The following is a 26,479-nucleotide window of genomic DNA, read 5'->3' as shown; positions in this document are numbered from 1 at the left end:
CCCCCCCTCCCCTAAAAAAATTATTGTCATTACTTTTGAGAATATTTTCTCCTTTTTCTCTTCCCTTGAAGTAACTCTATGTGTATCAGTTTTATCCTCATCAGAATCATCACTATCAATTCTCCTAGATGTTTTATCTTTATGAGGATTGGAGGTTCTCTCACTGGTCTTGGGGGAGACCTTTTGTGTTCAAATCTCCAATTTCCCCTCTTAGGGCTTTTATTTTTTTGTGTTTGACGAAATATCTATTTGATATTTTTCCTTATCTTAAGGTTTATCTCCTTTTTAATAAGCCTTAAAGTTGGAAGAGGGTTTATTCATAATAAACTCTTTTTTATTATTGCCTGATACTGTCTTCCGAGGAGGACCATCCTTATAATCCTCCTCATCTCTATTGTATTTTTTTACTTTGAGGGTAATGATATATTTTTCTAGTTTATCCAATTTTGTTTGTAACTCCTTATCTTTTTCTTTAAACAAGGTAGTCTGATTTAAGTCACCAATTCTTTTTTCGCTCTCTTTTATCTCCAGGTCTATCTTGAGCAAATGTTTCTTTTGTTTCTCAATAATAAGACCTATGAGATCCCGTGAGCTTTTTTCATGAATTTGGTACCATTTATCTAGAAATTCTTCATCTTCTAAGTCAAATGCGGGGTCTTTAAGTAATCATAGACCCCTCGGAACTCTTTCACTCATTAGATACTGTTCTAAAAAAGTGTAATCTCACCACTTTTTAGTATCCTTTACTAAAAGTTTTTCGAGTTTACTAAATTCTGCTTCCAGAATGTTTTCTTCCCTTATTGGCGATGCGTTTTCCAGATTGAGAATGCTTTTAAAATAGGCATTCCTCAAAAGCCTTCTGGAAAAAACATTGGAGAAACTAATATTGGTATCCATAGTTTCCATATTATGTATAGTGGGAATAGTACTGCCTATCCAGATAGAAACGAAACATACAGTATAGAAATAGTCACTAGATGGCACTCTGACACTTCCCAAATATAGTACTCAGTGAAAATAAAATTTAAAGAGAAATTAACCTTACATTTATATCTAAATATAAAACACTTCACCACTAAAGTGCAATTATATAATAAAGTGAAAATAATATATAATATATGATGTGAGAAACAATTAAAGGGCAAACCATGCAACTCTCGACCCTATCACAGACTGTTTCAAGAGTCTAGATGTACACAGCTTTCCCAAAATACAGGGGAGCGAAGATGGATGCCAAAAAGAAAAGAATATATACATAGTGTAATACGTAGGAGGTCCCTAGTTTGTCTGTCAAGGTATCTGTTTTATGTATCTGTTTTATGTAGCCGAATAAAGTTTTTTTTAATCTTCAACCACTTCCTGGTGAGTCTGCTTACATAGGTGTTGCGGCGGCATCGATCATCTGTTCACCTATGTTTCGTCCAAAGACTTCTTCTGGGGTCATACTTGCTACTGACTGAAATGTTCCTTTATACTAAACTAGACAACTGTGGAAACCTAACACAGCTGTGTAATAGGAACCCCAACCAATCGGGTTGCTGCTTATGCTAATTGCAAAGTAATAAGCTGCAAGTGCATAGCTTCTCCAGAAAGAATTGGCTAGTTAGTATTCACAGATAATGTTTATACAATAATAATAAAATACACACTGATAAAAAACTTTTAATTAATATAATACAAAAAAAAAACTCCAACATGGATAATATAACATCTAAATTCCTTATAATTATCTCATAAAATAAAAAACACTCCCTAATACTACACATGCTTTCTACATTTCTAGTAACAGAAATGAGCAGTGATTTCGGGAGAAGAGTTGAAGTGCGCCCGAAGACACCAGCGGGGAGAGTGTGAGTTTGTTTCCTCCCCCCCTGAGTTGTTTGTCATCATGAGTAAATCTTAATACACTATGCCCCCTGCATTTGTGTTCTTTTCTTCATATGAGGTTAACCAGGAGTCCACGCACCTGAGGAATTCTACATATGGAGTGACAGTATTATGTGTTTTCAGTGCTATACATCACTGGGTTTATTTGCACATTGCACTGTTTTTATTTGGTCACTTTGCACCACGAGCACTTTTTAGTTCAGGTTTATGTTATTGCGGTTTGGGGAAACCGCAGGTTTTCAGGCAGCAGCTTGATTTTATCACAATATTTGTTGCGCTTTATTAGACCTTTATCTGATACTTTCATGTCCGTAAATTTTTACAGATTATTAAAATATGATTAGTTTAATATTAATGAAAAATCACAAACACATAATTTTAACGCATACACAACACTAAAATTAACATTACATTTGTACCTCCTCAACATTGTCCTCTCATGCACATATGTTACACGTTATTACATGTTTTTAGACAAAATCTTTGAGCTTAACATACCTTAGCCAGATATGTTTGTACACACATCAGAACTTGGACATCAAACATGAGTACAGGCATCCTTACCCTAAGATGATAATATTTTTAAACATGTCATCATTATAATAAACATGAATGAATGTATATATTCATGTTAACATATACATTGCTGCTTACCTGAAAAATAGGTGGTGATCACATTCCAACATGTCTCCACCCCACTGGCTGTTTGATCATTATCCCCTGCAGCATGGACAGGAGGCTCCTCCTCCAGAACCTCCCATATGTCGCCTTGAAGATTAGGACGCAGTGAAATATTGTGCAGAATGCAGCAACAAATCAGTATGACAGACACCATGTCAGGCCTGTACTGTAGGGCACCGCCTGATCTGTCTAAACATCTGAACCAATTTTTCAACAGTCCAAATGTCCTCTCTATAACCGACCTAGTGGATATGTGTGCCGCATTATATCTCTCGTCTGCAGGGTTTTGAGGGTTAACCAGTGGGGTTAAGAGCCACGGTCTGGTCCCGTATCCCGAGTCACCTATAATACATCATATTCAAATAATTAAAATACATAGTACCATGTAATAATGTTTATACTTTATTATATTGTTATTGACATTTTTCTATGTTGTAAAACATATTGTATATCTAACATGTAGTGACGCTGTCATGCGCTTCCGTGTTAATGGGCAGACGCACCCTCAGGGTGTCTCCAGACAATGTAGCTATGTGGGAGGGAGCTGTGCGTGGCCACTGAATTGACCTGTGCAGGGGGATGTCCTCTTACCTCTCCTGCACCGTTGGTCTGGGACCCGCTCTCCTCCCCAGCTACTGCGTGCCACCGTCAGTGAAGTTCAGGAAGAAGAAGAGAAACGGCGCTACTGCGCATGTCTGAGGAAATGAAGCTCCCGGATGTTCTTCTGAAAAAACTTTATTCAACACAACACAAGGGCTACACCGCAATCTCCCCCTCTACGCGTTTCACCCTTACAGATAGGGCTTCGTCTCGGAGTGGAGAGAAGCGGTGACTGCCAGCTTAAGTACACTCAAAAGCCCGCGAAAATCAATTAAAAATTTAACCTGTTCATTACCAATGCCTGTTTATATGTTACTTTCCTGTGTCATGCTGGTACATTAAACCAATAAATGTGGTATGTATCATACATATATATGTGTGTGTATCATACATATATATATACACTTAGGATATGGTATCAGGCAATGAATTGACAGTAAATCAATATTTTAAAAAGCTCGTCTTATCACTGCAAATATGTGAATGGTTCCTTAAGTCTATGTCTTAGGATTTAAACACAGTTTCAAATGCATAATGATATGTAAACTCTTATTTCAATACAACGACACATATTAAACATATCCTTTCTAATTGCTATTAAATGATACTGTGTGACAGTAGGACCAAATACCTGGAATAAGGAAAGGAAGGGGGAAGGGGAGGGGGGGAGGGGGGGGAGCGGGGGGGGTGGAGGGGGAGGGGGAAGGGGAAGGGGAAAACAGGAAGGTGGAGGGGAAGGGGGGGGAGTGTTGGGGGGGAGGGGAAGGGGGGGGGAGGGAAGGGGAGAAAGAAAAAGTAGGAATGGAACAGAGCAAAAGCTATAACTTGATATAGTTATTAAAATTGAAATACCTAAAACTTTAATTGGAGGACACAGTGCTATTACAACTCAAAATCCACACATCACCTATGTCTAAAGAACACAATGCAGATCCCAATCAATATTGAGTCCATTGGGCTGTAAAGTATTCAGTGTATGGATCCAATGGGCCTCTCGCTGATGCAAGATCTTAACTCTATTCCCTCCCCGTGGGGGAAGAGCAACATGTTCAATGGCACAACATTGGAAATTCTTTATAGAGCCCAATGGACAAGTATTGAAATGTATTGGTACTGGATGTGTCATGTCATTATTTTTTATAAGTCTCAAGTGTTCCAAAATGCGGATTTTTAGGGCTCTACTGGTTAGCCCTACATATTGTTTTTTACATCCGCATTGTAGTGTATATATAACGAAACTTGTCTGACACGACATAAACGTTCTAATATTGAATCTGCGTGTTTCTTCACGGTTTGAAAATTCAGTGGTTTTGATCATATTCGGGCAGATCTTGCAATGTCCACATTTGAACGAACCAATTAATTTTGGAAAAAAGGACCGTCTGGTATTAATCTGATTGGTTGATTTTAACATGCTAGGGGATAAAAGATTACCAAGTGTAGCCGCTTTACGGAATACTACCTTAGGGCCTACACAGACCATTTTGCTTAGCAAGGGGTCTAGAGGTAATGTGGCCCAGTGTTTGTGTATAATTGCTTTTATACTGTTAGCTTGTTCACTAAAATTAGTGACAAAGAATGGCGCTTCCGTGCCCTCGACTTGTTTGTCTTGCCTCATACGGTTATCTGTCATGCTGATAAGCCCTTGTCTATCAGTATCTAGTGCATTTTGGTATGCCAAATCCAAATTTGTGCTGTCATATCCCCTCGACAGGAATCTTTCTCTCATCTAGCTCGCCCTCTGGACGAAGCACTCCAAAGTGGAGCAGTTTCGGCGCAAACGCAGGAACTGCCCCCTTGGAATGCCCCTGACCAGAGGACGAGCGTGACAACTTTTAGCGTGAAGCAGTGAATTCCTGGCATTTTCTTTCCTGTAAATATCAGATTGAATATTGTTCTCAATATCCACATACAGATTCAAATCCAAGAATTGTATTTGATATTTATTGTATGTATGGGTAAATCTCAGATTGAGTGTGTTTACTGCCAGGTATTCAAAGAACTTCAAAAGCTCCTCTTCCCCCCACTCCAGATCAAAATCAGATCATCAATGTAGCGTTTGTAGAACGCCACATGATGTCTGAATGGATTGGAATCTCCAAACACGTGGGACATCTCCCACCAACCCATGAACAAGTTGGCGTAGGAGGAGGCAAACGAGGTCCCCATTGCTGTCCCACGTGTTTGGAGATAAAACTGGTGGTTAAACAGAAAATAGTTATGTGTGAGTGAAAATCTAATACTATCCAGAATAAATGCTATATGTGCAGGGGCAAGAATAGAATGATTGTGCAAAAAGAATTCCGTGGCAGCTAGGCCGTGCTCGTGTTCAATAATATTGTATAAGGAAGCTACATCCAGTGTGACCCAGATGTAGCTTGTGTGCCAGGTGAAAGGTGTTAAAAGTGCTAATACATGCTTGGTGTCTACAATGTGTGAAGGTAAAGAGTGAACAAGTGGTTGTAAAAAGTGATCTATATATTGAGAAAGGTGTTCACCCAGGGAACCAATGCTGGAAATAATGGGTCTACCTGGGGGTGCAATGAGTGTTTTGTGTATTTTGGGCAGGTGATGGAAAATGGGTGTGATGGGATCTGGAGTGGTGAGGAAGTCTAGCTCATTGGGCGAGAGCACCTGTAGAATCTCACCTTCGTCCATGAGGTCCAAGAACTCTCTACTGAACTGTGGAGTCGGATCACTGTCGAGTGTGCGATATGCTTCTGGATCATCTAGTTGCCGCTGGGCCTCAGCTATGTAGTACTCTCTGTCGAGCACCACCGTTGCGCCCCCTTTGTCCGCCTTCCTAATGAGGATAGAATCATTATCAACCAAAGATTTGTGATGTGTTTATCCATATCTGAGAGGATCATAAAACATGCAGATATCTGAATTAGAAAAATGTCACAAATAATAGTATTTAATTACATTAAATATCCATAGTACATTGAATAATAAATGGAATGTTTTGATGTTAGATAGGTAGATATGCAAATATGGCTCATCATATGTTTAACATAACATATGGATTGTATGAAAAATTTGTTTTTGTGTGTGTTTCTATCTGTTTATATGTGAAAAAATCAAAACTCACGGACATTTCACTTAGCAAGAATCGATTCAACATTATACAAATTACATTAAAAAATACGTAATCTAGAAGTGAGTATATGCAAAGTATATATGTGATAATAATATTTTAAGTTATAAAATCAACAACATTACAGTACCATAAAATGTTGCCTAACAGTTAAGTGAATTATTTCTACTCACCCACCAGCCAACCATGCCAAAAATGACCCATTGCAAATGCATGGAAGACTGATGAGTTCCTCAGGATAGAGGAATCATGGCTGGAACCGAGGAATCTGGCTACCACATTCAGAATTTTCATGTAAGCATCACATACGACCTGCACATTGATGGAGTGAAATGACGACTGCGAGACCCCGCCTACTATGCCCACGGTTGTCTGAAAAGACGCAGAAGCAAAAAAATGTAATGAGCACAGAATTTTAACAAGTCCAGGGACTGCACGACCTCTGGCTGTTACGAAATCTAAATCTTCTCTTAACTCTTCATAAAGAGATAAGATTGCTGCTGAAATCAAGCTATACCTAATAATTATCTCCTCCTCAGTAAGCCCATCCAAATCATCCGATCATGATATAAACGTGGATGGGCCACCACGTCTCCCCTCTCCCCTCGCCCACTCCCTCCCCCTCTCCCTTGCCCTCTCCCTCGTACTCGCCCTCTCACTTGCCCTCTCCTCTCATCTCCTCTCTCCCCTGTCTCTCGTCCAAAACTACTCTTCTCCTTCTCCTCCTAATATCCTCCATCTCATCCCCATCTCCATCACTGCACACACCATCTCTGCCTCAAAGTAAGTGTTCAATTAGCTTCATTTAAGTAGCTATGTGTTTAGGTCACGTGACAATTAATTTAAATTAGTTACAAAATGTATTACAAAAAAATTATCTATAATCTCAATGTGTGTCTAGAAAATATGAATATGTGTTCATTAGCTATTCAAATGTTTTATAACAGGATATATTTTTTACACGTGACGTAAATATTCATATACCTTGGATAAATGAAAAGCAGATCAATGAATTGCTTGTAGAAAAAAAATGTGATCCCTATAAATGTTCATATCTCCAAACACGTGGAACAACTTCCACCACCCCATAAAGAGGTTGGTGTAGGAGGGAGCAAAACAGTGCCCATTGCCATTCCACGTGTTTGGAGATAATAAACCCCATCAAAGAGAAAATAGTTGTGAGTGAGAAGAAAGTGAATGGAATCCAAAATGAAAGTGATTTGTGCTGGAGAGAAGTCGGGGCGTGAAAGAAAGGGATGAACAGCTGTCAACCACTGTTGATGTGAAATCACGGTGTACAACAATGTCACATCAAGTGTGACCCAAATGAGATTACGGTTCCAGATAATGTCCCTAATATGTTTAAGAAGGTCTCCGTTATCCAGGATATATGAGGGAAGGAGTCTCACAAGAGGCTGGAGAAACCGATCCACATACCGTGAAACACCATCCCCCAAAGTTCCAATGCTGGATATGATAGGTCTCCCAGGGGGGAGATCAGCGATTTGGGAGATGGTGAAACACGGCAGTGGTCGGGGTGCCATTGAAGAGATATTCCCTATCATTCTCATTGAGAATACCAAGCATTTTACCCTCATCCTGTTCTATGAGTTCATTTTGGAACCTCCTAGTGGGATCTGATCGCAGCACAGCATAGGAACAAGTATCAATGAGCTGTCGAATGGCCTCCCTGTGGTAGTCCTCCCTATGCTGCACTACGACCGCCCCCCTTCATCTGTGTTCTTAATTATACAACACTTACTGTTCTCTTGGCCACGTTCACGCGCAGACACTGGACCGCGGGCAAGAAAATGGAAAATGTCCCCAGAGGATTTACTTTGCAGGTCCCTGCTTCTGAATGGGACCCTCGAAGTGTCAATCCTTCTAAGCCAGCCACTAGTCTGTAAGAGCTGTACAGAGGAGTTCTCTTAATTCTTTATATCTACAGGATTGAAGCAATGGGTCTCCGGAGCTGAACCCCATTTATTTCAGCTCCAGGGACCCCCTGCTTCCAGAGACAAAGACCTTCATATGGGGTGATGGCAGCTGCTCCGGCTGGGGTTTAAAGCTCCTGGGTCACATGGGATACACATGGGATAATAGGAAGCTAGCCCAGCCAGATCGGTTACCGGCTATAAAAAATGGGAGTGCCTTGAAAATGGAATAATTTTATTTAAAAAAATTGGGAGCACGAAATACTACGCTATAATTTTATTTTTGTCCCTTTATTTTCTCCACATACTTTGTGCTTTTGGAGACACTTTTTTTTGGAACAAAAGGCCATCAAAATCTGCATAGGTGATTTATATATACAGTAGGGAAAGCACCCAATATTTACAACATTTTTTTATTCATTTATTGTATTATAGACTTTAGAGCTATTTTCTGTTAATCAATTGATTACATGTTTGCTGCCAATACCCCTGTACTGTATCTGAATTTGATTGTAAACTCTTTGATACAGAGATATCTTATCCTCAAAGTTTCCTTTTGTGTTTGGGGCACTGATCCCTGTATAGTATCATAGTTCTCTGTTTGCGATTGCCATGTTAAAACGAGCTGTGTACACGGCTGGTGTACATAAAATATAAACACAATGTGGAAAGGTAAAAGTGACGCATATACCAAGATACACGTTATTTAAAGAAGGACCAAAGTCCAATGTTGAAAGGTGAGCAAGGTGTGTGCTGCTAGCTCCACTTATGTCTGTATTTAAGGGGCACTTCCTCTTTATTGCACGCAGTCGCATTCGGACCAGCAGACGGACACAGATATGGCTTTCATTCCAGCCCCTGGTTACCAGCCTGTCTATAACCCGGTAAGTACTACAGCAGCTTCTCCCTCTCTATAACACATTATTTCCCCCTCTGTAGAGCACTAAGCACTTCTCACATCCCCTTGGCACTTCACCACATCCTTTGTTTATTTTGCTGCTCTGTCCCATTAAAGCGCGGGGTTCCAAGAAATAATAAAAACCATCACTCTTCATGAAATGTTACCAGCTTTGAACATGGTTCTATAAGAGCAAACAATCGTTTGCATTGTTGAATGTTTTGACTGTACTTGCAATACTTCAGTAGCGAGGCTTATCTTCAAACGTTTTATCTTCAAACGTTTACATATTCTCTCGTCTCTGTGAATCCCCATCCTACTACATTTTTAATTTTTTTAAATTTTAAATACAACATTATATTTTATTTAAACGTTGATTCTTAATATATGGCATATCATGTTAAAATATCTCCTATTTCTTATACTGTAGATGTAAATTCACTGCACCTAAATCTTCTCCTTTTCCTAGATGTTACTTTAATGTCTGAAGCACTTCTCCCCGTTATGTGTTATTTATATTATTTGTTATTTATATGATTGTCACATATATTACTGCTGTGAAGCGCTACAGTATGTACATTAATGGCGCTATGTACATTAATGGCGCTATATAAATAAACAAAAAAGAAGATGAATGCTGCACTCCCAAACAAAGAATATAATGATAAATACCGGTGCTCCTGGTTCAGGAATCTCTGGGTGGTATTCCAAGTGAAATAGTGAAATAGGAAGGAAGAGCCTGGGCACTACAGATTTCTGCTTGTGAAAAAAAAGGAATTTAATAAAGACATACAGACTTACATACTGCCTCCCAACCTGCATCTTCCACTATAAGCTTTGTGGGGCAGTGATTTCTTTTTCTATCATGAACTTTTCCTGTATGTTTTAAGCATTAATTGTGTTATAACACCCTGCATGCATTGTTCACACTGTACACATAAAAAGATAGATATGTGCATCATTTTGTAGAACACACACACACACACACAGCCACTGCTGCTTTGTATTTTAAAAACTTCCTGGAGCAGATGCTAAAAACTGTTGCTGCCTAGGTGAGACACACATGTCCCCATCACCCCTGTCACCTTTCTGGCTATTTGGGAATAAGTAGGGAATGGGATGTCCTTTGTCATATACTGTACTGTAACTCACCTGTGTGTGTGTCTGTGTCTCTCCCCCAGGCCATCCCATTCACAAGCCCTTTCCATGGAGGTCTCCGTCAAGGGATGTCTGTTTATATTCAGGGGACAATCCCCCGCCACATTAGCAAGTAAGGAGGGTACATTATACCTGTATCTGTCTCTAATAGAGTTTCTCAGCCAGGGAACCGAACCAGTGGGTGTCTAAATCTGACCTGGCTGAACTTTACATGGTGTGAATTCAAATTACAATGTGATTTTCATAGACTATCATGGCTGAAAGATTTTGCAGAACTAGAAAGTAGGAATTTACCATCACATTTGAAAATTCTGTAGTTATAAGGCTGGAACTGTAAATATAAGTTTTAGTAGATAGATATTTCATTTTTTAACCAGTTTTGTAGTAACGTTAATGAATTTACCTGTGGATAAAGACATGGGGTCACAGGAATTACATTACATAACTAGGAGATCCTAGACAGAGAAACTATTTGACACTATAAAACAGGGCTGTGGTTTTACCTAAAGATAATGTTTCCTCTTATCTTCTTATCTGATCTGCCTTTAACATCCTCATTTACCTCCCACGCTTGACCTCTCTCTCATACTCTCATACCTTCTTTTTACTCACTTCCTATAACAGCTTTCACCCGCTCTACAGTATCTCCCTTCCTACCCAGCCCTCTCTCTACCTTCTCTGCATTTCCCTAAACTTTATTTCTCTCTCCCCCTTCCCTTCTCATTCTCTCTTCCTCTTTCTCTCCCTTCCTCTCGCTCTTCAACAACCCCGCACCCCCACATTCTCCTCCCTTACAACCCCTTTCTTTCAATATTTTACTTCTCTCTACCCTCAGGTTCAATGTGAACTTCTTGTGTGGTCAATATGATGGAGCGGATGTTGCCTTCCACTTTAACCCTCGCTTTGATGGGAAAGATAGGGTCATATTTAATAGCTTTTTGGGGGGCTCCTGGATGAAGGAGGAGAAGAAGAAAGACAGTTTTCCATTCAAAAAAGGAAAGCCCTTTGAGTTGGTATTTATTGTCAACAGCAGCTGCTTCCAGGTAAGAAAAGAACTAGAGGAATAGTGTTCATTGGGAAGCGCAAACATGTGCAAACAAAAGATAAAAATCTGATGTGCAATAATGTTACATAAAAAACGTGGATGTCTTCTCAGGGTCTATAGAATGCATACTCACAAAAGTGAGGATATATCAATGTGCGTAATGGTATCTTTAAGTGATGACTCGCCGGCTGCTGTGGAATTATTTGTAAGCCTCAGCGGAGATGTGCACGTTGGTACCTTTAGTGATTAAACAAAGAACCAAACATAGTGCAGACTGTAGGAATTTATATTAAAAGGTAAGTATATTACAATACACTCACATGGTATAAGATGGTTACACGCATTTAGATCACACAATCGATCTCGGCTGTAGTTGGAATAAACTTTCTGCTTCCCCTCTGCTTGGCGTGCGTCTCACGGCTGCGTTTCAGCAATTACGGATATGACGTCAGCGGGATCTATGGGTTCCGGTCGGCGGTGTGGATCATCTGTCAGCGTCACTCTACGCGTTTCACCTTTCTTGGTTTCATCAAAAGAATTAGGACATACATGACCTTTCCCTGCTGACTCTGAAAAACACGCATGTGTGACCTTTGACTATGTTAACCAAACATATAACTGTAACCTCTTGTTTTATCCTTAGACTAATTGCTAGATGCTAAGTTGGGGCCCAAGTCCTACTCCCCTTTCTTGGCCAGTACTATATCGCGTATCAAGCACATGGCCGTAGTTCAGACAGTGGAAACACAACACAGGGTCGTAAATAACACAGGAGTATTTATAGAACACCTCTTAATAAACAAGCAGATACACATACTGTATGGTCTTCAAATTGAAGCAGCATTATTCATCAACACAATGTGTTTGCTCCTCAAATTGGAGCAGCATTATTCATCAACACAATGTATGTATGTATGTATGTATGTATGTATGTATATATATATATATATATATATATATATATATATATATATATATATATATATATATATATAAAAACGGTAATAGCCCGGTTACCTGTTAGTCCAGTTGTGAAACCTAGCCATATGCTGTTTCACCTCTGACCCCATAAATTGAACCCATGGCATTTAAACACTGACCTGAGCACCAATTATGACATTTCACCTCTGACCCCAAACATCATTACCTTACCCTTTCCCCTCTGACCACAAGAAATATTATCTTAACCTTTCACCTTCACCTTTCCACGTTCCCTCTTCCCAACTGTTAACTAGACTCTCTCACAGGTGAATATAAACGGATCTCCATTCCATGAATACTGCCATCGGATTCCCGTGCAGCGTGTGGAGAGTTTAAAGGTGGAAGGAGATGTCATCATTCAGTCTCTAAACATCATTGGAGGAGGAGGTGGCATGGGAGGGGTGAGTGAGGGAGCAAAGAGGGGCAGTAAAGAATGGGGAGGAACAGTGGGGAGTGAGGGAGCGGGAAGTGTTGGGGGGAGGGGAGCGGGAGGAGGGGGTGCGGAGAGTGGGGGAAGAGGGGAGGGAGCAGAGAGTGAGAAGACTATCCACTCCAGCTCCATGACTATCTGTATGGGGTCTCCTTCGAAGTGAGAACGGACAACAATCCGTTGACTTATATTCTAACATCAGCCAAACTGGATGCCACTGGTCACAAGTGGTTGACCACCCTATCCAACTACCAGTTCACGTTGAAATATAAACCTGGACTTCTGAACATAGGCGCTGACGCCTTATCTAGGAGACCCAGGCTGTCAGATGATGTCAGATGATGGTCCCTGGGAAGAGATCGGACAACACGAAAAGAGAAAAGAACCCTAAAGGATGCACACTACTATAATCAAATAATAAAGTTTTATTGAAATCTGCGCTTTAACACAAAAAATATATATATACAATTAAAAACTAAATTAGAGCGCATGAATGTCGCCAGAATGCTATATGTCCCAGGTAGATGCTGTGAAGCAAATGAAATTGCACCGAACGGTGATATGTATCAGCAAGTAACTCCCATGAAGTGTCACAGGCTATGTATACTTTACTGGGTGGAGAACTAGTGACATGGGATCTATAGTTGTTATAGTAAATGGTTAGTGTGCAGCCTAAAGCTATGTACAGCTTATACGTGACTAGCCACCCAAAGACATAGACATGAACACCTATCTCCACTATAATTCTTACTCTGTGGTAGGCTGATAGTAAACCCAATATGATGTAATGTTAGAGTTACTGATGCATACAGTGTACACCAAACTCACATAATATTGTGATAAGGTGTGAGGAGACAACAGCCCTGTTGCCAGTATAAACAGCTGTGTATCTTGCCTATCTCTCATCAGACAGAAGGGAGAAAAGAATCACCTATGTCTGTGAGAAGCACTGATGCACCTGGTGGTCAGCTACTCCAAAGGGAACCACCCTCCCCTTGGACGTCTTGATTGTAAAGCTCAGAGGGTTCTTGTAAGCACAGGATAAATGGTATACTGTGCCAATGTGGCTATACCGTACCTACTGATACTTTGAGTGGTGAGTATACTCACAGCTACACATAAATAGTACTGAGTGCTGTAATATCATAACCCACAGTAGATATGCGGTGACTATACTCTATTATGCAAAAAGTTAAACCTCTTCCGAATGTTTAGACGGATAGATCTGAATGTATTCGTGTGTGCAAAGGAATGCAGCGTGGCCCTTTAAACGGAAAAAATGACCGTGCATTCCCACTGCCTCACACCAGCAGCAGAGTGATTGCAATAATGTAAGTATTATGGCTGAACTCTATGTAATGACGACAGGACTCAAATCTGAGTGATGTCACAAGAGAAGCCAGTGCATACCACCCTCATGGGATAAACCTCCTACCCTATCGGGAGACCGAGATACTGTTCAGTGATAGTCACGGTGTGCAGAGGATAGCTTGCATGGTGTGATGAATAGGAGTTACTGATATATAACAAGCTCCCTGGTCATCCAGTTATTAGCACACACACTCTGACTGAACTAGTGGATACCTAAGTAAGGCCCACAACTTTTTTAGCTTGCTTAAATACAGTGATCCACAGTCTCAGTGAACGGAGTAGCTTTCAATATGCTCCTGCAGGACCTCATGCTGGTCGTGCTCTATGACGAGTATGGTGACTTCATTACCCGACGTGCGTTTCGTTCTAAGAATAGAAGTTCTACACCGGAGACAGGGAAATACTCATTTTATTATAGCACTCCACTTAGTATGCGTGTAGGGTCTCAGTGTAAATGAGCTAAGGATTTTCCAGCCCGTTCTTCTAAGGCAACCTGCTGGCTTGATGCCACAATGTCTGCAAAAGCCTCAGAGTCTCTGAGGTGTCAGACGGGGAGGGGTAACACAAGTATCCCTATCCTAGTGTGAAGTCCGGGCCATTTGGCAAATAGTGCCCAGCCCAGACTTACTGTCGCCAGGTAGAGGGGTTGGGTTCCATAAGCCAAGTGGCAAAGGTGCGAGGTTTGCGCATGCCCTTAGCAGAATAGGAAGCCACCCCTGCCAGGTTTGTGAAGTATTGGCAACTCCAGGATAGGTGGGAAAAGTTATTCCCACGGAGAGATTGGCTGCACTTGTTAGGTATAGGGTTCTGAACCCTATAAGAATTCCTGCAGCCCATCAGGAATCAGATTCACCTAAGATGCACAAGATTCATCAAGCTTCTAAGATTCCAAGTGCCAAGAAACAGCGGCAAGAACAAATGGTGTAAGCAGCGGCTGCAACTGGCACCGCTGACCGAGAACAGTTTCAAGGCTTTTGTGAGTAACTCCCGGTCCTGGGAAATTACTCCTACAGACTTTATTTTACAGGATTTAATTCTGGAAACAAATTATTTCGCTTGCCCCCGCCCCAGTAATTGTATTTTGACTGTAAATTGTGGAACATTGTGTGTATGTATTTTCGTGAAATAAATTACAATTTATTTTACCTCCTTGCTTTGCTCAATCATATGATCCCGGTATAAAGGTGTTAAATCCTGGTCTCCTGTGCCAGGGTTTAATACTGGTGTATAACTAGTGCAATACTAGAGTAATCATAGTATATTGCTAGTACAGAACTTGTTCATAACTAGTACAAAATAAAACATTAAAACATGTGCAGTGCTGGGACATTGCAAATGTATTATTCTTTCAAATCAGATGTAGTAATAGTGGAATACTGGTACAATAATTACCTCCAGATTTAGCAGCGTTTCTTTGTTACGTTTTAAAGAATGGTAATTATGATACGTCACTCCCATATTGTCAACTTTACAGTTTTTAATAGAATTTTCCTGAGAGATTGGAGGATCAGTGAGGACATGACACAGTTATCTGACTGTATCATTGTGTTTTTTTATAGGGTCCGATGCCAATTCCTACTTTCCCATCTGGAGGAGTAAGTACCTGAAGCTTCACATGGGAATTGGAGGCATATTCTGCCTGTGACAAAAAACACAAAAATAGGAGCGCACAGAAAGAATGCCAGAAAACCGAAATTAGTACAAAATCTTTATCAAAGTAAAACAAAGAATGACACATATAAAATACCACATAAAATGTATCACAATAAGGGTAAAATTATACCACATAGATAACACGTGTATCTAAAAACACCCAAGACACCCGCCCAGGAAAAGGTACTAACACCTATGGCTCAGTGGGAAGGTCCTGATAGAGATGGTAAAAAAAAGAGAGCACAAGGCTGCCACGTTGGTATAAAACAGACCTTATCGCTCTATGGAACCTCCTAATGGCTTCCTCGCGGTGTCTCAGGGTTGCAGCATGTAGGTCCGTCGTCACGGACGTAATGTCGATGCGTATGATGTCACCACCTACGCATTTCGTGTCAAATGACACTTCTTCAGGGCTTGGTCCTGTGGTCTCATGGTGGTGCTTAAATACCTCTACAGGTTAATGCATCAACCAATCCAAAACACACAATCTATGTCAGATGGCAACACCTTCCAATCAGTTACCATACATGACAAGAATAGAATTGACTCACTAATTACACATATGAAACAATAAAATCCATAGCAAAAACACAAGAAAAGAACACAAGAAAAAAGACAAGAAAAAGGGAAAGGGGGGGGGGGAAAGGGAGGGGGGGAAGGGGGAGGAGGGTGGAAAAGGAGTATGGAGGAAACATAGTCGATAATCAATATAATATATATAAAAAGAAAACCTTAAAAAAGAGTATTGAAAAGTGTTTAATTAAATCTATTAGAAACACTAGTGTAAGAGATGGCAGATATAAATAGATCCAGCCTATCGCAGCTTGCAATACAACCATAGGGGTCTGAATTATGCTCACAAGATCTTTATCTAAATTAAAAATAGAAGTCCATATCGGTTATCAATAGTGGTAATAACCTTAGATCGCATGATATATATATAAATCATAGTATCTAATACCCTTGCAAGAGATGGAATATAAATGAAATTTATACAAATATATATATATATATATATATATATATATATATATATATATATATATATATATATATATATATATATATATATATATCCCATCGCAGCTTGCATATAATCAAACTAGGTCAGAGTAAAAACTCGCAGGACCCTTAGTTTAAGGACCATTATTAAATCAATAAAAGCATAATTACCAATATTATTAATTCATTTTAGTATTAATTGAATACCCAAAAATAAAAAATAAATATATAAAAAACAAATGGATAAAGGAAAAATATATATACTGTATATAGAATCCAAAATACAAAAATAAAATACAAAATACAAAAATAAGTTGAAACATAAATGCAAATACAGAATACAATCAACAAAAGAATAAAATGCATATGTAAATACTTTCCGAGATACAAATAATTATGAACATAACATGAATACTATCTTCAAAAATTATTATAAAAAATGCAAAAACATAACAGAGAATATTGGAATCAAAAACTTGTGGTAAAAAACGTTATAAAACCAATATAACATATTAAAATTGAATGGAAATATACATAATGTTCCATCAACTTCCCTAAAAGTAGTACATATTGATACATAATATTTGACACATAGTGTATAATTCACATATTATTCAGGGTCATAATAAATACCCCCCATAGAGATAGTTAGAAGAGGGATATAATAAAAGATGAAAAAATAAAAAAGAAACCATTAAAATACAGAGGGTGAGATGGGAACCATATATTACTTCAAAAATGGAGCCAGCTCTATCAGCTCATTATGCCCTCCGGGTGATTTCCTACCTAGGGTATAAATCCAATATTGTTCTCTATGAAGGAGATCGTTATCCCTGTTCCCTCTCCTGGGATCTCTAGGGATGACCTCTAGACCTCGAAAGCGAAACATATCAACTTTGCCATCATGATATGTTAAGAAATGCTGGGTTAAATTATGAATGGTTTTACCCTTGTCCAGATTAGATTGAGCATTTTTTATTCCATTAATGTGCTCACAAATACGCACTTTCAGAGGTCTACTCGTTTTTCCAACATACAAAAGTTGGCAAGGGCAATCTATTACATAAATAACAAATGTGGTTAAACAATTAATAAACTGATTAACAGCAAAGTTGTTGCCACTTTTATTATCACAGATCGTCTTATCTTTTCTCATATATTTGCCGACCACACATCTGCCACATGTGTAGTTCCCACAGTTTTTAATAGGATTTTCCTGAGAGATTGGAGGATCAGTGGGGACATAAACACAGTAATCTGACTGTATCATTGTGTTTTTTTTATAGGGTCCGATGCCAATTCCTACTTTCCCATCTGGAGTAAGTACCTGAAGCTTCACATGGGAATTGGAGGCATATTCTGCCTGTGTCTATGGGAACAAGGTGTAAGAGACACGGTGTGGTTATGGTCTGCGGTCCTCCTATACTCCTTCTGTAGGAGATGTGTGCAGAGGTGTTTAAAACAAGAGGCATTTTTTTGTTGTAAATTCTTTATTTATAATCCACATTTTTATAACATTTAACATATACAAAACAGAACAACACAACTTAGAAACAAAACAAAAAAAGAAATATCAGAGTTTTTACACTTTTTCACTCTGCTGTCTACAGTCAACAATACTCAGAATTATTGTATGATATCATGTAAAGTGAGTTATACATTAGAGTACCGGATATACAATAACACATTAACTGACAGCATTAATAATAAAAACAAACACAAAACAAACGATCCAAAAAACTGACATAAATAAAAAAAAAATTGTAATTAACCAAGACAAAAAAAATAGAAACTTGAAACAAGTCAATCCCATAAATAGTAGTCCGAGTAATCCTTATTATTATTATTATTATTATTATTATTATTATTATTCTCACTATGGCAACTGTGTCCACTTTCAAATCATCTCACAGTGTTCTATTAGCTGTAAAATCTGACCAATGTAGCCAAAGGCGTTCCAATTGTGACCTACGGTAGTGGCCGTGGTTATATTTGATAGTTGTTCCATTTTCATGACCTCCCATACTCTCGACTCCCATTGTCCCATAGTGGGTGCCTCCAACTTTTTCCAGCTGACAGCGATGGCACATCTTGCTGCATTTAGCATGTGTATTAATAGAGATTTCCTAATTCTGTGCCCCTTGACCCCTTCTCTGTTTAGCAGTATAATACTCTGATCTTTTGGGATTCTAATCCTGGTAATATTAAAAATCTACTTTAATATCATATCCCAAAACCACTCTATCTTACACTCCCACCACATATGAAGCATTGTTCCCACCTCCTCACAACCTCTCCAGCACTTATTGGAAGTTCCTGGGTAGCATTCGTTCAGCTATTGTGGTGTGTAATACCACCTGTACATTATCTTATATACATTTTCTAGAATATTCGTTGATATTGAAGAAGAGCTGGCATCTGTGTCCATTCGAGTGCAGAGTACTCCCTGCCCAACTCTTTTTCCCAGGCTAGTACAAACCCTGGTTTAGATTCAATATAAATTTCTAGTAATGTTCTATAGATGTACAATATATTGTGCCCGCCTGCACCCCGCAAGACGAGTACTGTTCCAAAAGGGCTCAGCACCCTTAATGTGTGTTCTTTTTAATTTTTTTCCGTTCATATAATGTAAAATGTATATATATATTGCCATCTCTCTCTTTCTTTACATTCGAGCTGGTCCTGAAAGTGCTTAAAACATCTGGTCTTCCAGATCCATCAGATCTCGCAGCCTAATTACACCCGCTTGACTCCATTTTTTAAATATTCTGGAGTCGAGCCCTGGGGGGAAATCAGTGTTCCCACATATTGGAGTTAGAGGGGATGGGAACGTGGAGATTCTCTCATCTTTAGAACTTTCATCCCATGCACATAGTGCTGCGTCAATAGTGGGGTGCTCGTAAAGACCTCTAGGGCGATCTGTCTTCCTAAGCCATGAAGCCTTATTTGTATCTATTTCTTTGCAATAATTATTTTCACGTTCCACCCAGAGTTTATTTTTAGTGCAGGGAAACCATTCAAAAAGGGCCTTCACTTGTGTAACGAGATAACATTTGCTTATATGTGGTAGCCCAAGTCCCCCTTGTGATTTATGTATTTGCAATGTTTTAGTATTGGTCATTGGCCTTTTAAATTCCCAAATAAATGTGTATTCATTTTACTTTGAAGCATGGTAATATACTGCTTGGACACTTTCACAGAGATAGTCTGGAACAAATACATAAGCCTCGGCAATATATTCATTTTAATACAATTAATTCTACCTATCCACAAGATAATACTTTTATTCCACCTTTTTAAATCGTTTTCTATTGTTTTTGCTAATGGAATATAATTGGCCTGGAACTGATCTTCTACTTTTGGTATTAAGTTTGTACCTAGATATTTTATACTTTTATTCTTCCACTCGAAAGGGAAGTTTTCATTAACTTGGGCCACCAACCCTGCTGAAAGACCTATATTTAGAGCGTCCGTTTTTGTTAAATGTATTTTAAAATTAGATGTTAAAATATATCTGGCTAGAACAATCATTATATTTGGCAAAGAAAGCAGAGGGTTTGTTATTATCAGAAGAACATCATCTGCATATAATTATAATAATTGCTTGTTCTTGTATAGCAATTTATAGAGACATTTTTGCAGACACATTTCCTGCCCTGTAGAGCTTACAATCTATGTTTTTGGTGCCTGAGGCACAGGGAGATTAAGTGACTTGCCTAAGGTCACAAGTAGCTGACACCGGGAATTGAACCAGTTGTCCCTGTTTCAAACTCAGAGCCAGTCTTTACTCACTGAGCCGCTCCTTCTCCCAGCATATAATGCGATCTTACGTTCTTTCTCATCTATTTTAACTCCCGCAATATCTGGATGATGATTTATTGATTCTGCTAATGGCTCCGTTATTAGTGCAAAAATCAACGTTGACAGAGGCCATCCCTGTCTCGTACCATTAAGTATTTTTTTAAACTTATATTTTTATTAAGATTTTCAAACATAAATGAGAAGGGGAGGGGTACAGAAATAAAAGAAGGGGAGGGGGAACAACCATTTGGTATCAGAATTCTTACAATCTACAACAGTCACATTACATATCATACAACATTTTATAAACAACATATCCGACACTCATCACTCCCAGATCCTCTATCCTATTGGGACCTTAGCTCTATCCTCCTCTATGACACTTATATGCTTATATATATGTTGTGGTTATTTGGGGGTTCAATATGAGCTTGTAGGTGTTCTGTATGCTCTATCCAACATCCCAGGGATCCCAGACTCTATCAAACTTCCTTGTGGTGTGATTCAAGAATGAGGATAAGACAGGAGCGTGGTGCTAGGGGAAAGGAGGGATCGTAGAGAGGGACGGGAGGGAGGGAGGGAGAGGGAAGGTAGCAGAGAGTGGCAGGAACAGGGAGTGAAGAAGCTGAGAGTGGCAGGTAAGAGAGTGAGAGAAGGGAGAGTGAGGGAAGGGAGAGTGAGGGAGGGGAGAGTGGGAGGAGAGTAAGTCATTGACGCTTCGTGGAGTGAGGGAGTGGTGGGAAGGGGGAGTAAGTGAGTGGAGAGTGAAAGTAGGGGAATGAATGAGCGGAAAGTGGAAGGAGGGTAAGTGAGGGAGTAGAGAGGGTGAGTTAGGGAGTTAGAGAGGAAGTGGGGAGTAAGGGGCTGTCTGTAGAGTTATTACTGGGCGTATGACACACAATATAAACTCTCCCTGCCATGGGAATAATATCTCTGATGTGCATGCACTGTATTAAAGGCTTCTTTTGTGCAAAACCAGTGAATAACTAGTATAGGACTGGTTCATTAATAATGCAAAAAATATGTATTACTGATGCAAAATTGGTATGGGTTTAATACTGATGTATAACTAGTACAATACTAGAGTAATCATGGTATATTGCTAAGCAAAAATAGAAAAGTCCAACACAACATCCAAAGTGACACAACATACAGTACAATACTTCAGTGCTAATCTGCTCATGAGTAAGGGTCATTTAGTTAAACCCTTTGGCCAAAGCGTTATAAGGCTGAAGCCAACATCAAGGCATGACCAATTTGCAGGTCCTAACATATACAAAAAGAAAAGACTGTCTTGCGCTTCAGCTAAACAGCATGTGCACCGCACGGTGTCAATACCGTCATGTGGGCAGGGTATGAGGAAGCTAAGTGCGACCCTAAAGTGACCGGAGTGAGTGGAGAGGCAAAAAAGTGAAAAACTCTTACCTTTATCTCCACTCAGGTCTGGGTCCTGCTAACCTCTGTCCTCCTGCGCCCGCGTGCTGCCTTCTGTAAGTATGGCTGTGTAGGAAGAATTCCGGCGCAACTGCGCATGACACAATCCACGAGGTCCTGGATGGAGTCAAAAAGCTTTATTGGCACATAACAACAACACCAGGGCTACACCACGATCTCCCCCTCTACGCGTTTCACCCTCTAGAGCATGGTATATTGCTAGTACAAACTGGTCCAAACCTAGTACACTAAAAAACATTAAAACCTGTGCAGTGCTGTGGCTTTACAGATTATTATTCCAAATCAGATGTAATAATAGTCTAATACTGGCACAATAATTACCTCCAGATTTAGCAGTTTAGCATAACTTTGTTATGTTTTAAAGAATGGGAAGTATGATACAGAACCCCCATAGTATCAACTTGACCGTTTTGAAGAGGATTTTCCTCAGAGGCTGGAGGATCAGTGGAGATATGAACACAGTTGATCTGACTGTATCGTTGTATTTTGTTATAGGGTCCGATGCCAATTCCTACTTTCCCATCTGGAGGAGTAAGTACCTGAAGCTTCACACTGGGATTGGAAGCATACCCTGCCTTTGTCTTTGGGAACAAGGTGTAAGAGACAAGGCTTGGTGATGGTCTGGGGTCAACCTATAATCATTCTCTCTCTCTCTCCCCAGGGAGTAAGGCCTATTCCCAGCTACCCATCCGGGAACCTGCCTGTGAGTGTCCTGTGTACACACAACTCTTACCAACCTCCATGAGTATATGTATCTGCATGGGTGTAGATCTGTGTGTGTTTATATGTGTTTGCCTTTGTGTGTGTCGGTGTAGCTACATGTATGCAAGTACAGTATGCGCCTGCTTTTCGTATATATGTGTCTGTCTCTTTGTGTAGGTACATGTGTACGTGTATTTGTGTCCGTATGTGTGTGTTAGAGAGAGAAAGGTCAGTGAAAGTGAGGCACTCCTATTATACACTTCGTGAAAAGTATAGGAACAGTGGCACACCGCTACTCAAAAAAAAGAGAAAATTGTTCTCTCACTTGTGCTCACCCTCCGTTGATCCTGGCGTCTCAAAGCTGGATCCAGATTTATGTAAATAGTTGTGATGGAGGAAGCAAACAGGAGTCTGATATGTAAGCAAAACTTACTCTGTATTTATAACATCAGCGGAGCAGATACAAAGAGGACGTTTTAGGACACAATGCCACTTTCCCTCACACCACACATCTCCTATTATAAACTTTGCTAATGTGTCATGGATGTGAAGGTATGTATAGCATAATAGCAAAATAGATCCAGCACACTTGGACTTACGTCTTAAATAAGTGGAGTTTATTTAAACAGTGATCAACGTTTCTGTACCGATTGGGACCATTGTCAAGACACCATACAAGTGAATACGGCATTCAATTTATAACTCCAGAACCGAAGTGCAAGGTGAAAGAGGTGTATATATTTGTGTGTATATACATTTTATAGGGGGCGTAACTACAGTAACACTTTTCCTCTTTTAATTTTGCCGCCCCCTGAGACATGCCACCCTTAGGCGGTGCCTTATCTGCTTACCGCCTCAGGACAGGCCTGTATATATGTAACTGCATTGATTTCTATATGCTGTAAGTGTTTCTGCATGCTTGTACGTGTATGAATGTTTGTGTCACTGTATATGTATACATGCATACACCTTTAAATTGTGTGTGTAAGACAGAAAAAATATGCAGAAAAAAAACACATTGTGAAAAATAAAAAACTGCCCCTTTCCCACAGAACTGCCTGCTTAGAATAATTATCTAACGAGTTTCAACTTTGTTATCCTGACGTAGGTTATGGGACAACCTATCTACAATCCGGTGAGTGGAGACAAGCTACCTTTGTCTGTCTCTTACACAGTGCCACTCAGTCTTTCTTTTTCACCCAGTGCCCCTCAGTCTGTCTTACTAAGTGCCTCTCAGTCTGTCTCAACCAGTGCCCCTCTGTCTATCTCACCCAGTTCCCCTCACTGTTGCTCTGTCTCTCTCTCTGTGTCCATCTGTCGTTCTGTCTCCTTCTCTGTGCCCCTCTGGGTGTCTCTCTCGCTCTGTGCCCCTCTGTCTCTCTCTCTGAACACTTCTCTCTCTTTGCACCCGTCCCTCTCTCTCTCTCTGCACCACCCTGTCTCTCTCTCTCTGCACTCCTCTGTCTCTCTCTCTCTCACTCTGTGTGTGCGTGTCTCTCTCTCTCGTTCTGTACCCCTTTGTCTCCATCTCTCTCACTCTTTGTGTGTCTCTTTCTCTGTACCCCTCTGTCTGTGTCTCTCTCTATGCCCCGCTGTCACTATGCCCATCTGTCTCTCTCTATGCCCCCTTTCTCTCTCTGTGCGCCCCTTTGTCTCTCTCTTTCTCCCTCTGTGCCCCTTTATCTTTCTCTGTCTCTCTCTCAGTGCCCCTCTGTCTCTCTCTGTGTTTCCTTTCTCTCTCTATGTGCCCCGTGTGTGTGTGTGTCTCTCTCTTTCTCTCCCCCGCCCCCATGGCACTCATTCTGTTTCTTTGCCCCTGCCTGTTTCACCTTGTGGCACTCTTTTTTTCTGTGCGTGTATGTCCGTCTCTCTTTGTCTTCCACCGGATGCTCCTCTCTGTCTTTTTCACCCAGTGCCTTTCTTTGTTTCTATCACCTTGTGTACCTCTCTGTTACTTTCAACAAGTGCCCCCCTCTGTCTCTTTCACCCAGTGCCCCCTCTGTCTCTTTCACCCAGTGTGCCCTTCTTACTCTGTCTGCCCCTTTGTTTATCTCACTTCTCACTGTGTCCCCTGACTTATCCCTGCTCCTGTATTCCTGTCTCACAGGGGGTTCCTTACTATGGGAACATTTATGGTGGATTGTCATCTAAAAGGACAGTGGTGGTGAGAGGGTTAATCCCAGAGGGAGCACAGAGGTGAGAGACTCTCATAACACATACAGAGCAGTGTGTGTATCATACACAGTGTATAATACAGATGCACATACCGCTCTACATATAATGCAGATGCACACACCACTCTGTGTATAATACAGATGCACACACGGCTCTGCATATAATACAGATGCACAAACCACTTGATGTAAAACGCATGTACGCATGCCACTCTATGCAACCCAGGTACTCTGCATGCAACACAGATGCATGAGATACTATGCGTAAGATATATTTAGATTGTAAGCTTTTCTGTTTTTCTTATCTCCGTACAGTATGTACTGTATTCCCCTGTATATTACGTTATAATATCTTCCTAAAAAGCAGATCACACATGGTCAATGTTATATCAATAATATAGTAAATATGTACTATATCTCTCTTCTGATCTCTCACTGTCTTCAAGAACTAAAGTAATTGAGGCAGCGCACAGCTAACCCACCATTATACATCACTGGTTCATTATTACTCACTATACAAGAGCGAGGGACCACTTTATGAGTTTTTATTGCGAACAGCTTGAGAACATACGTCTCTTAGTGCATTCTGAGCACCCATATACAAACTTTACTCTCTCACCGTCTCCCCCTTGCCAGGTTCCATATGAATTTTAAGGTGCAATCATCCAATGAAATTGCGTTTCACTTTAACCCCCGTCTGACCGAGGCCTGCGTAGTGAGGAACAGTTTCCTGGGAGGATCCTGGGGTCCTGAGGAGAGAGACATGCCCTACAACGCATTCATACCTGGCCAATATTTTGATGTTCGTAACAGACAAGCACGGATGAGATGTGTCATTTATAGGAGTCACTGAGCTCTCTCTTACACAGACACATGCACACACATACACACACACACACTCACCTCTCCCATTCCCATGCTATTTCTCACACATTCCTTTTTTTACACTCATTCTCTCTATCTCTGGCACACACGCACATGCTGCATCTCTCTCTCTCTCACAAGCTGGAGAATCTTCTGGTTGTTACGACGTATTTGTCATAATTTAATTGACTGTAATTAACAGGTATTTTCCTCCCTCTCCTCTCCTCTCTTCTTGTCCCCTCTCAGCTCTCCATCCGCTGTGGAAACTACCGCTTTAAGGTGTACGTGAATGGGCAGAACCTGTGCGACTTCGCTCACAGAATGCAGGCCTTCCAGAGGATTGATGGGCTAGAGATTGGAGGAGATGTTGTTTTGTCTTACGTACAATTCTGAACACCGCTCCCCAGCATTGTTCCCTAATGTCTACATCCCACCTCAGGAACAGCAATTCTGTGCCAAAGGCAAAAGAATAAAGAGCAACTAATATGAGGATGTGGTCTGTATTTTTCCTTATGTATGAGTGCATACACACACAAAAATATATATATTTCTATCCCCTTTAGCCCTTGACAATCCACTGCTGCATGAAGTCCTCAATGATCATTCAAGGAACTGCAGTTGCGGTTGCAAGCGTCTTCTCCACACCACTCCAACAACTTTCCTAATTTCATCCTCCCTTCTTACTTTTGGTCATCGTCAAGGTCTTTTGATACACCTTGAAATCCAATTGATTCCATGTTCATCCA

The 26,479-nt window shown here is 40.2% G+C and overlaps 1 protein-coding gene across 4 annotated transcripts; it reads left to right on the top strand.

Annotated features, from left to right (window-relative positions):
• Window positions 1–8,934: 8,934 nt before the first annotated feature.
• LOC142499225 (galectin-4-like) lies at window positions 8,935–26,209 on the top strand. 4 transcript variants are annotated; one of them, XM_075608281.1, is made up of 12 exons: window positions 8,935–9,083; window positions 10,279–10,367; window positions 11,091–11,298; window positions 12,548–12,682; window positions 15,642–15,677; window positions 18,024–18,056; window positions 22,489–22,524; window positions 22,655–22,696; window positions 23,804–23,830; window positions 24,803–24,891; window positions 25,506–25,671; window positions 25,980–26,209. In XM_075608281.1, exons 1-12 carry the CDS (start codon window positions 9,039–9,041, stop codon window positions 26,124–26,126), a joined length of 1,053 nt encoding a protein of 350 aa, XP_075464396.1. In that variant the 5' UTR covers window positions 8,935–9,038; the 3' UTR covers window positions 26,127–26,209. The 4 variants fall into 4 exon arrangements, with proteins under 4 accessions (XP_075464396.1, XP_075464398.1, XP_075464397.1 ...); XM_075608283.1 differs by lacking the exon at window positions 15,642–15,677; XM_075608282.1 differs by lacking the exon at window positions 18,024–18,056.
• The last annotated feature ends 270 nt before the right edge of the window (window positions 26,210–26,479 follow it).

The sequence above is a fragment of the Ascaphus truei genome, chromosome 7 (assembly GCF_040206685.1).
Source record: "Ascaphus truei isolate aAscTru1 chromosome 7, aAscTru1.hap1, whole genome shotgun sequence".
Classification (NCBI taxonomy): domain Eukaryota; kingdom Metazoa; phylum Chordata; class Amphibia; order Anura; family Ascaphidae; genus Ascaphus; species Ascaphus truei.
The sequence above is the reverse complement of the archived record's forward strand: the minus strand, read 5'-3'. Positions and strand labels throughout refer to the sequence as shown.